The sequence below is a fragment of the Trachurus trachurus genome (genome assembly GCF_905171665.1).
Source record: "Trachurus trachurus genome assembly, chromosome: 3".
Classification (NCBI taxonomy): Eukaryota; Metazoa; Chordata; class Actinopteri; order Carangiformes; family Carangidae; genus Trachurus; species Trachurus trachurus.
This window is the reverse complement of record NC_139893.1, coordinates 25,285,109-25,297,526: the sequence shown is the minus strand read 5'-3', so window position 1 is coordinate 25,297,526 and position 12,418 is coordinate 25,285,109. Positions and strand designations below refer to the sequence as shown.

Sequence of the window (12,418 nt, the reverse complement as noted above, 5' to 3'; positions counted from 1 at the left end):
TGCACAGTACTTTTTAGCACCAACCACCAGAGGAGAGAAGTTAAATCAAAATGTATGAACGGCCTTCAAAGTTTTTCTCTTCACTGGCATCACTGGGGCAAAAAGTTTTGCACTGAGCTCTATGATCTGTATCATTTGAAAACAGGAAACATCAGTCGCTCCACTTTGAGATCAGTGACTTGCTTAAACATAGATGCATTACTGAAGACGCCCACAAGGCACAGACTGAAGGGTCAGGGCCCTTATACTGTATGTCTGTGCCCAGTGGGCTATTGTTTAATTATGGGTATTTGCCCCTTTCACTGTCCATGTAAGCCCAGCTCCTTCTTCACAGGCTTCATGCCACCCTGGGAGGAAGATCACTTGTCTTAGAGCATAATACAGAAATGTAGATGTGTGTGTTTTTATAAAGCCGTACATGCTGGGTGGATGTTGGGTTGAATGGTAAAATCAACCATAACAAATTGTTTCCCTCTGGAAATTGCTTGGAGTCCTGTTTGTCCACTTAAAATATGAGATGTCTGAAGACCCCGTGCACCTCACATGGAATAATCTTGAAAAACTGCCTCGTGGTATTAGAATGAATGGCATGAGAGGGTAAAATATGTTTCTTCTCGCTGTTTCTGCACACTACAGGAGCGAGAACAGGTTTTGTCTTGTGACAACGTTCTGCCTATTTACTGCAACAAATTTTAAAGTAGTGCTAAGGTTAGGGATCCAAAAAACATTTTATAACACAGTCCTGCAAGGCTGCTTGCAAGGTTAACATTTAATTAAATCTTTTGGTAACTCAGGAAAAAGAATTAAAACACAGATGAAGCAGGGCTTGTAGAATTCTCCCTAAAAATGTTAGAAATCAATTGAGGTATACATCTGCATTCAGGCAAACAAAAAAAACAAGTCTTTGGGGCATTTAAAAATATATATTATATAGGCCTATACACACACACGCACACACACACGCAATTTGAAGGAGAGAAATTACTGTTTTGTAATCCCTTTTGCTTTTACATGAAACCCTGACTGCAAGCAGGAGAAGAAAAAAAATCATCCCCATCTATTTATTTCTTTAAAGGATCAAGTTTGCTACCTAAACCTTTTAAGGGCCCACCATGAAAGTGGAGATCAAGGCCAAATATATATATGAAATAAGGCAGAGAAAGAAACAGGGGTGATGATAGCACAAAGAGCTGGAGGTACTAGACTCAATTCAAGGGGCTCTTACAGCTGGTTTGCTTTTCAACTTGTTAAATGGTTAATTCCCAGATTTCCTTGCTCTGTGAATCTTGTTTTGTATTACAGTGAGTGAAAAAAGGAAGAGAATTTTTGATCCCGTGCCGACTAAAGGGAGTCAGATTGGGCACACTGGGAGGAGGGATATCTTTAATGGGCCATCTTCCTGCAGTCTCACTCCCTTGCTTTGGATGACAATACTTAGAGAAATGCAAGAAGGGAGGAGGGAAGAAGACAGATTTAGCCTTGGTGTATGTGTGCATGCAAGGAAATGATTCAAGGGCTAAAGGGGCTGAAGTCAGAGAGTATGGCCATTAAACAATCTGTTTTCTTCTCCAATAATCCTCCTTTCCCACAAGAGCCCAGCCAATTTATTTTCATAAATCTCTTTGATAATCTCCAGGTCTTTCATGTCGTGTAGTCTACTCTGTCCTTTCCATCTCAATGCCTTGGGCACTCTCCCACTTGACCCATTTGCTGTCTCGAGGGCGCTTGTCAAGACAGTGCAGTTGGTGAATGTTTTTGATTGACTGAATCGATTTGTTTGTGCTGCAGTTTGGCTTGTTTTTTTAATGGTTGTGTACATATATCAGAGAGAAAGGGGAACATTTAAAGGATAATTCAGAGACCACAGTGTGAACTGTTTCCACAGGGGAAAACTGTCAATAAATTAGCCCAAGAAACCAGGCACACTGTTTCCAGTAGGCTAAATAAAATGAAATACAAAATATACCACGCTGTTACATTTTTCATCACTATTGCTGATTGTATTCACCTCCATTGTAGAGAGGTGAAGGTAAAAATCTAACTGATGGTTATTGCAACACATGAAAGAAAGACTGTGAGATGGCACTGGAGGAAATACTTTTTTTCCCCACTCATCTAGTTTCCAACTGTAGCAGACACAGCATGCTTTCTGCACTCCTCAATCTGCTTCTAGAGTTACTAAATGACACTGTCCTCCTTTTATGATGCTGTAATTTGGATTACATATAAGTTTTTTATTACAAAAATAAGTCTCCTGTTAACCTCAAGCATTTTTTGATATTGCCATTTTTCACAATTCCATAATTAGCCTACTCCATCCTGCTGAGTCCCAGACAGCCGTTGTTGATTGATAATGATGCATTTGTGCATTAGCCGACAAAATCTTTTCAGTAAAGTTGAGACGACACCTGCCAACATGTCTAATCTGAATACACATCGTGAAAAACTTCTCTCGCCTGGAGGATTTTTTTTTTTTTTTTTTTTTTTAAATAATGCAGGTTTGCTGGTTTTTCTTTTCAATTGCATTACCCACCTGCTGTGTTTGGTCAATAGCAATATCATAATAACATAATAATATTTTTGCCACAGAGAAAGAGATTCAAAAAGAACCATTTCATGAACATCAAAGTTATCTTTGGCAAAGACTGAGTGAGCGAGAAAAGAGCGGGAGTGGAAGTCAGATATCATATCTGTAGAGTAATAGTAATAGTAATTTCTCACTATAGGCCACCACAGCCAAAAATCAATCACTCGCCCATGGGAAAAATTGGATCCAGTTTCAATACGGATTTTTTCTAATTTGATCTTTTGCTATCTGTATCCACCCCCTGCCTCAGAACAAGTAGCCTACCTACTCTGCATGTTCAAGAAATAGTTTGGCATTTTGGGACCTAAACTAATCCATTATAGTTGACTTTACAAGATGTTTGACATTATAAACAATAATTGTATTTTAATGTGTACATCGACACTTACTTAGTTTGCTGTGTTGACTCTGCTGTGTTAAATTATTGTGATTTAGCAGCCCAGGCACCTAGTACAGATTTTAATTTTCTTTCACACATTCAGTTTAACTCCATATACAGTTATGTTCATAATAATAGCAGTGTGTTCAAAAAGGTGAGTAAACCTTAAAATTCTTCAAATAAATTGTATTTTAAGGAACACAACTGCATTGGGGACACTGCACATTCTATTTCAAACCAAGAAAATTGGAAAAAGTAATTTAATTTGATAATATTTTACAGAAAGTCAAGAAATATAAGGTTAAAAAAAATAGCAGTGTTGACATCTTTTTTTACACGCTTGCTGGTGTGTTTTTTTTTTTTTTTTTTTTAATTGGTTTATTTGGATGGGACAATGCACATTAATGGACATATAAAAACATGTCAATGTGCCGGATTGTAGCAGCTAGTGCTAGTTTCCATCCGGAGTCCCAAAACATAAAAACAGTATACAGTGTCAGAACAACAACAACAACATAGTATTATAAAAAACGTAATGCAGACAACAACACACAACTTTAACGAAATAATACATTGACAGTAGTAGCTATATCGCCCCCTTTTGATGATGCACTTAATAGGCTACATTCTTGCTTATTAAACATGATTATGATTATTAACACTTTATCAGGAACATTAGGCTAGTTCCTCTGTTTGCTCTCAAACAGTCCCAGTTCTTTGTTTCCACAAAATGTTGGAAACTTTCCTTAGAGGTTCTGCTCCATTTTCTGCAGATGTCTAAGCTGCAAGTAACATGTTCAAGCTGCCAATCTCTGCTGGAGTCTGATCTGGTGGTTCAGATCTTGAAAACCAGATCTTGTGAGACCAGTTGGAGATGACATTTGCTTTGTGAAATGGCGCATTATCCTGGTGGATGTAGCCATGTAAAGCATGGCAAACTGTGGCCATAAGGAAATGTTGAACATGGACTTGGGACATTGTGTGTTCAACTGTCTAATGATCTTGTTCCTTTAACAGAGATTGAACAACAACACCGACATTTGTTCAGTCAAAGCAAAACATATCACATTTTGTTTACCTAGCAGTCTGATCTGATGGCTGTCCTATCGCTCATCTTGTCTTCTGAAGATGGTGTCTTATTGACTATACATAATTGAACCTTATACCTACATTTTTGCTTAAGTGTGTTGTCGTCTATCTGCATGATGCAGTGTTAACAAAATATTGAAATTCAAATTATAGCCTATAGGCTAGGCCTACTGATTAAAAATATAAATGCAACACTTTTTCTATCAACACAAATCTTTTTAAATCCATATGTGCCTAGTTCTCCTTGGCAAAGATAATACTGTAACCTGCGCCTGTGCCTGACAGGTGTGGCAAATGAAGATGTTAAAGGGATAGTTTTTTTTTTTAAAAAGTGGGGTTGTATGATCTACAAATAGCCCCTAAGTACTTTAATTGCAGTAGAAAACTCTCTGCACTCCTCCCGTTAGCAACGCCAGCCCATAGCCCTGCCCAGAGATTTACAACATACAGTGTTGTGAACAGACCCAAAGAAACAGCCTATTTTCACGGCCTAAAAGAGGTTTTCCCTGAAAAAAAAAACACAGTTCCATTGTTCGCTATAATATAATTTTTTCCAGCCCCTCAAAGTGCAGGAAAAACGCAGTTTTTATTTGGACCTAACCAACTCACGTATCCCTCCGGCCCAGGGTTAGGGTTTTTACAGTCTATGGTTAGCACCCACCGATCAGCAGTTGGTTAGCTCCAAATAAAAACTGCTTTTCCTGAACTTTGAGGGGCTGGAAAAAATTATGTTATAGCAAACAATGGAACTGTGTATTTTTTTTTTCAGGTAAAAACTCTTTTAGGCCGCGAAAATAGGCAGTTTCTTTGGGTCTGTTCACAACAATGTATGTTGTAAATGTCTGGGCAGGGCTATGGGCTGGCGTTGCTAACGGGAGGAGTGCAATTGAAGTAGCCTACTTAGGGGCTATTTGTAGATCATACAACCCCACTTTTTTTAAAAAAAATGCTACTATCCCTTTAATTACACAGCATGATTATTGCCCAGCTGTGTCTTGAGCTGGTCATAATAAAAGGGGGGAAATGCAGCTTATTAGTAGGGGAGACTGGAATAAGTTGAGCATAGCCAAGTTGAGCCACCCTTGTTGCTAGGAAACCATAAGAAAAATTGAGCATGGGACCAAACGACCAGCTCCCGATCACAATCGTGCGCTCGCAAGAAAACCAAACTTCCCTTGTGACGGTATCGCAGTAGAAGCAGCGCTACGACCCGATTTGCCTCAACCCCTATGGCCTCAACCAGAGCGATATAACATATCTATCGCTCTGGCCTCAACCTCTTGCACGGAGCATAGGCTACGCTATCACGGCTGAAGGTCAAAACAAGTAGACGGAGAAACATGGCGGCGCAGCCAGTCATCTGGACCCAGGCAGTAGTTGAACTCTGGCAGGCTCACCCGAGCCTCTTCGACGTGGCCTCATGGACCTCACAGACCTACAATCGCAACAACCGGGAAAAAAAGTTGGGGGGAGATTGCCGCTCAATTGCAGCTGCCTGGTAAATTAGTATGTTTTGTCCAGACTAGCAATTCAGCAAAGTTGACGGTTGAGTTGGACTTTTTTTTTTTTTTAATTAGGAGGACGGCATCGTTTCATGGAGCCTGTGAAGGTAAGAACCACATGAGTAAAGTGGTTTGACATTTATGTCCAAAAAACATTTTTCACTCTCAAAAGTGAATTCAGTCGATCATAAGTTTCATGAGAATTTAGACCAAAAGAGATTATTAATGTGTTTGATACATGCAGTTGTGGTGTGAGGTAAGGTTAGTAAACCTAGCGTGAAAGTGCATTTTAGCCGTGGGGCGTAATAAAGTCAATATGGTAGCTCTGGCTTAAGTTGAGCCATTTGGCCAGGGATAAATTGAGCCCCCACTTAATGAGTGTATCTTGGCTGTATAGCTATGCTTTAAATTAAATCAAGATTAGGCTAGATATTTAAAGTAAGTAAGTTCCTAAAGACAGGCAAAGCTGCTTTACTTTAAAAGAGAAAGATGAGGGATTCTTCCCAAGATGCAATCACGAAACTCCCCAAACCTCACTGCGTTTGTGGCTCAGCAGGAAGTCCCAGATGTATTCACCTGCAACCTGGACAGGTGGAATACTGGGTAAAGGGGGGAGGTGGGGGATGGATGGAAGGTATGAGGGGGGTGGCTCAATTTACCTGGCTCAATTTGGGCTACCATACAAGAGGTGAGTTGTGCCACAAGACCACATTTTTTGGATGTGCTATATTATCCACACAGTTATGTTTACATTCCTTCTGTTTGTTTGTAGGGATGCAGGACATCCTGAAATATATAGCAACAAAATGATTTGTCTTGATGTATGATCCTGAATATGAGAAGTGGCTCATCTTACCCCACTCTCCCCCTAATGATAATAATAATGTATTTCCCTGGCCGGGTCGAACGACCCCCCGCCTCGCTTTTTCTCAAAAAAGTGTCATTCCTACGCTCTTATTTTGAAGGCGGGCTCTCCCGTGTTCCGGTATTGTTCCGTAGTTAAAGCCCCGGTGCGGTAAGGAGGCGAGCCGACCGATGAATTTTAACGGGAGCGGAAAAAAAAGATGAGGAGAACATGAAAGAGCGAGTGTGATAGAGAGACTTAGAGAAAGAGAGGGAGAGAGAGAGAGGGAGGTAGCGAGGAGAGCTGTCGGACCATCCTACCAGCCGCTGCTGTAGAGGAGGGTGAGGCTTACTAATGTACCGCTGGCTCAAGTCTTTGTTGCCGTTAAGAGAGAAAGAAAGCCTGGCGTCCATCACGGGAGCGCGCCTTTATGTTAAATGCACATTGATTATAATAAGGCTGTAGTAGTGTATCCGTGCTACCCAATGATAATCAGATCGTACTTTATCGCATCCTATTGGCATCACCGCCACTGAGGTGAATGGCTCCTCTCTGATGTTAGAGTAGGGACTCTTGTAAACGTGTATGTGCCCGGTTAAGTGTACGGTAAGGTGAATGTAATTTACCGGGGATCTGGTTGCTGCCGGTTTCGACAGACTGGATCTGATGTTTCACGTTACTCTTTGCAGCCGCGTGACCTGGAAACGCCGCTGCGTGCAGGCCCCTCCAAGCCCATCTATCAGTGTTTGACTGAACGACAGTGACGGCAAACAAACAGTGGTGTCCGTCGGTGTTTGCTCTGGCTCAGATTGCAGCAGCACACGCCGCTGTTTGTGTGTTAGAGGTGGGGTGGGGGTGGGGGGGGTATAGATCCGTGTGTGTGTGTGTGTGTGTGTGGTTGCCTCCTCCGTCATATCTGTGCGTGTAATCAGACGCACTGCCCCTGTCTGGTTTGCAGTGTTTCAACATGACAGCCCTGCGTCAGAGGAAGGGCAGCAAGGGGAAGGAGCACCCTCCTCTTGGTGCTGAGTTTCAGTCCCAGCAGTCCAACTGTTGCACCGATCATCACCCAGAGAAGATGTTGCACGGTGAGTGAGCCACCCTCCCACCTGAGTGTGAGTGTCATGCACAAACAAGCAGTGGAAGTAGAAGCAGAGAGGAGCCCCATGGCTGCAGAAAATGCCCTTTGATGCAGGGGTGAGCATGGCTGGCAGCCGTCCACTCCGCTGGATGTGTTTTTGAGTCAGATCCAGCTCCAGGGTCAGTGTTCTGTGTATCTGACCCTGACCTCTGACCAGCTGTGGTTGCACAACCGGGATGGAAAGTTCTTAGTGTGGGGTTTAAGTGAAATACCACATTTGCATAAACTCACTCTGCTGCTTAAAGCCTGAACTCTTACACTTTTTGTGCCCTTTGCCTTATAGAGTTCATGTAGTCATGTTTTTTTCCACATTTCACAGATTTAAATATACATTATTTTACATAAGAATCTACACACTAGAAAAATTGTATCAACTGTGGTTGCATTACATTTCAAGTTTTATATGTCAAAGTGGCCCCGGTGACCTGGATTTCTGCAACATTTTTAATAAAATGCAATCAACACAGTTATTATTAATGACACTTGTTCTTTACCTGCTTTAGAAAAAATCTGAAAATTGCACTATTTAGTGTTTTTGAAATTTCACCCAACAGCAGCAGCTTAATGATGTGTTCATGTTCCCGCAGGTGATTGGTCGTGGGGAGCCATAGTCTGGACATCTGTCGGTTGGTCTGTGTCTGTTGGTCTTGGCCTGCTGTGCTGCATCTATGTGGCCACGCTACATGAGAACGACCTGTGGTTCTCCAACATCAAGGTGAGGTTCCCTTCATGCAGTAACATTAAGACACAGTGGTACGGTCACATCTGTACTTTCTCTCATGATGACAAATCAAAGGTTGGTAGCAAAGATCAGCCAGAACAAGTGTTCAGTGGCATTTGCTATTTATTGCCTGAAGATCAGAACAAGATAACAGTTCAAGGCCACCACCATGTATCAAACATTTGATAGCGCCAATGTAGGTTTTAGGTTTTAGATCAGTAATGACTAGCCTACAATTAAAGCACATGCACAGGAAGAATGTGCACACTGCTAAAGAGTACACATACACACACTACACCATACAAATCCACATGACAGCACTAGCTAATTTATTACTGCTATGGGGTTGACTGCAGCTCCTTTTACACAGCCTGTTGTGGATGAGACCTCGTCATTCTGTACAAAAGGTACAAACAATATGAAATATATGCTGGGGCTGTGTAATGGAACAAGCCACACATGTCTCAGAAACTTCTGTACTGTACACAGGGTAAATTAAAATTTGCAGATTATTTTGAAGGGGGATTTATGTTGAGTGGGTGGTCAGGTGACATGTTCAGTGCATGTCATGATGAAATATCTTGGTGAACGTGATTAAAGGACACAGCTATGGGATAATCCACATCTTTTGAGCGTAGTGTGCTGGGAACTACATGCTCCCAAGGGACTAAATGATGAAACATGTTCCTATGATTCCTTACATTTGAATGTCTCCCAAGGTCTATTTGAAGGTGTCCCTTTCTAAATCTATGATGTTGATGTTTTCCATGTATAGATATGATTATGTAATATAGTATATCTACCACTTTAGTGGGGGTTAAGGTGAGTGGCATCCGACTAAGCCACTTGCCTCAAGATAGCTCCTTTTTGTTGAGAACCATTTGCCCGAAGAAGTCCTAGGACCAAGATTTTGCAATAAATTGTTTGCTGGAAGTTTGACAGTGTTTAGGACTTTTTGATTGCCACTGGGTTTGTCAGGGCAGGAAGAAGGTCTGGGAATGTTGACACCACTTTGTCTCTTTTATCTCTTTTATGAGCCTGTTGTTGAGGAGCAGCAGGCATGGCTGGATTGATGGGTCTGACACTTTTATATAGAGGTTATCTTAGGTTTTGACATCCATGTGTAAGACCCATCAACGACATCACGATGTGGATATTTGCAGATGGAAAATGTCTCCTGGTTTCAACTTTTAAAAGCTAGAAAACTCCACTCGCATTTTCTGCGTATCTCAAGAGGAAACGTTGCTTCAATATAAATGCCAATCAGGCATTCTTCCTTCATCCAGTTTTTTCCCTAAAATAGTCAGTGAGAACGTCATAAACACCTCATCCTGAAAATGGGATGATTGTTTTTCCACGGACTGCACAGGATTGATTTTTCAAGCCCATTAAATAAACCACGTGAAGTCATGAAACACCGGGGCAACCGGTGGTTACTCAGTCCTTTTTAGAGTGTGTTCAGTGTACAGCAGCAGAACATTGTGACCTGCCAGATATGATGTCATTTTTAAATCTCTCTTGGAGGGCTTCACCAACACTCTGGTTCAGACTGAGATGCACATAGCAGATTTTGAGCTAGTTGACATGGCAGAACAGATTGCTCTGTCATCCTCATAATGGGAAAATGTAGATGAACACTGTTGCTTGGTGCTGTTTTTGGCTCATTTTGTGCTGTGATAGTCACACGTTATGGAGAGTTGACGGAGGCAAGGAAAGCAGGTCACTTTGGTGAGGACTGTTTGAGTCTCATGTTGTGTGGTTTGTTTGAGCTTATGTATGATCAAGGGAAAGTCAAAACCTGATGTCTGGCTGGAGAGTGGATGGTCGAAACAGAGGACGAAGATGAAAACTGCTGTGATCTAAACCCTGCTGGAAAAGTTACTAAATATTTCAAGATGATGTCATGAGGAAGTTGTAATATTCATGTCTTTGTCACATCACATTTACATTCTAGTGTCACAGAGTTTCGGCCCTTCATCTCTTTGCTTCCCTCTTCCGTATGGACTATTTTAATGCAGCTACCTTCCCAATAAAACTGGTCTCATTGAGATGTTGTTGTAGAACTTTAGCTTTAAAGTTTAGAGCCTGAAATGCAGTTTACAAAGACTTCATATTTACTTCAAAGTCTTTTCCAAGCTGCTGCTCTGCGCTGCTGAAGTCCAGATTTTTTTATAAGCATGACCATGTCTGACAGAATCGCCAAATGCATAAATTTAACACGAGGACTACATGAACTTGATCTGACCCAACCCTGTCCTGTCAGTTAGTAAGCTGTTCATGTTTCCCATTCATGTGGCTGCATTGAGCAGCTCATGCACCTCAAAAAAAGGTTTCTCTGCTATGCCCAATGTTTCGCAGTATCTTTACAGAATCCTAACAACCAAATTCAATTTGACAATTTGAAATCATCTAAGGGACAGCAACATGAACAGCTGTTTTTATAGAGCCACAGTACAGTGACCCTCGACTCCCCAGAGGTAAAAACTGAAGCCAGAAGAGTTGTATTAATTTTCTAATGCTGAGCTTTATTACTACTGCAATTTTATCTGTATTATTTTAGTATCAGATTGTGAACTGTGTACTAGGATTAGGTTTTTTTTTCAAAACTCTCAACCCTCACCAAGGAGACCTCATCTTGAGATCTGACATGTCCATGATCAAATACCTCTATGGTGGATATGTATTCTCAGGTTTGTTGTCTGAATGGTGAGTTCTTTGGTTGGAGGAAATGTTCATTTTTCACAGTTTGGTGGGAGCTGGTCTTCGATAGCAGAGTTCCATCTGTGCATTCAGGTTTCAGATTTTGAAGTATTATCCTAATCACAGACCAGACTTGTCATTTTGTGTGAGACAGAAGAGAAAGTGAGCACTCAAACAAAGCAAGTGAACAGACAGGCCCTCAGAGATCTAACACTCAGAATTAGTCTCATCTGTCAGCAGTGACTCGCTGTGCCAGCCAGGTGCTTCATCTGATCCTCATGCAAATGTACAGGGCGTCTTGACCCACATCGAGATAATCTGCATCGCGGGATAAGTTGAGTTTTATTGTCGCAGGGAGACAAAGCAGCATTTAGTTAGTTGAGCAGAGTCCACATAGACACAGATAGTGGTGCTGTCTTGTCTTGTTTCTGTGTGTGTGTGTGTGTGTGTGAAGAGGCAAACAGATGCTTTCATTTATAATTAATGCAGGTCACTTTACTGGTGAACATTTCCCCGAAATGTTCCCACAAGTGAGAGCTCCTGGCTGACATCATCGCACGTTGCGTACATGTGCGTGAGTGTGTGTGAAGTGCTTCCTTCTGTTAATGCTATCAGTGCCTCTGTCCAAGGCTACATTCACAAAGAGCGAGCTCAATCTGAAAATCCTCTATGTGGGCAAGAGGAACATTTGGCCACAGTAGGACAACAGATAGCTCTCTCATTTTGGTCAGCAAACAACAAAAATGTGTATCACAGCCAGCCTCCGGTGAGACGGCAGGATCCTCAATCAGAGCTGCAGGTTGGACAGTCCAACAGCTTCAGAAACCCCCTCGCCCCCACTGTGTCTGACATGTCATGTAGCTTTCTGAACCTGACAATCCAACATTCACACCCACTTTACCCCGCTACTTGGTGAGGTGAGAATGTCAGCTGAGTCTCTCCCAGGCCCTGTATTTCATTTCTCACACAATTATTTTTAGAAAAAATGGTGCATGTCTCTCAGGAGAGAAAGTCTGAAAGTGCCTCAACATCAGCTTCAACCCCCTTATCAGTATGTCTCCTTTTTACGCCTACTGTACTTCTGGTGTGGTCATTCACAACAAGTACACACACTTTTGATTTTAAATGCGGTTGGATGGCACATTGCACAAACTAGCTGTTTCTGCACAACCGGGCTCTGAGGCTATTTCAACATTGGTTTTGTTTTAAAATGAAAGCATAGTAATGTCCTTCCATACTGCAAATTTTTAATATCTGGCAGCACTGGAGTAGGGGTTGCAAAACTACTAGAATTACTAGAGTACTTTTATGATTGTGTTGGTCAGTCTGTTTGACAATCCCATTTTGCAAGAATAAAAATGATTTAAAGCAGAAGTAAGCGATCCGGTCGTTTTGGCTAACTTCTTGTCAGCCAATGGAGTTAGCAGCCCCCGCCCTCGTCATGGATCTATTGGT

At 41.7% G+C, this 12,418-nt stretch overlaps 1 protein-coding gene across 2 annotated transcripts in view; it reads left to right on the top strand.

Annotated features, from left to right (window-relative positions):
• Positions 1-6,056: 6,056 nt before the first annotated feature.
• dpy19l3 (dpy-19 like C-mannosyltransferase 3) overlaps positions 6,057-12,418 on the top strand; it is a 60,405-nt gene continuing 54,043 nt past the window's right edge. The window contains exons 1-3 of one of the 2 annotated variants that reach the window (XM_083999099.1): positions 6,057-6,742; positions 7,334-7,489; positions 8,130-8,257. In XM_083999099.1, coding sequence (XP_083855225.1) covers positions 7,369-7,489; positions 8,130-8,257 — 249 coding nt within the window. In that variant the 5' untranslated portion in view covers positions 6,057-6,742; positions 7,334-7,368. The remainder of the gene's footprint in view (positions 6,743-7,333; positions 7,490-8,129; positions 8,258-12,418) is intronic. The other variant, XM_083999098.1, reaches the window with a different exon arrangement.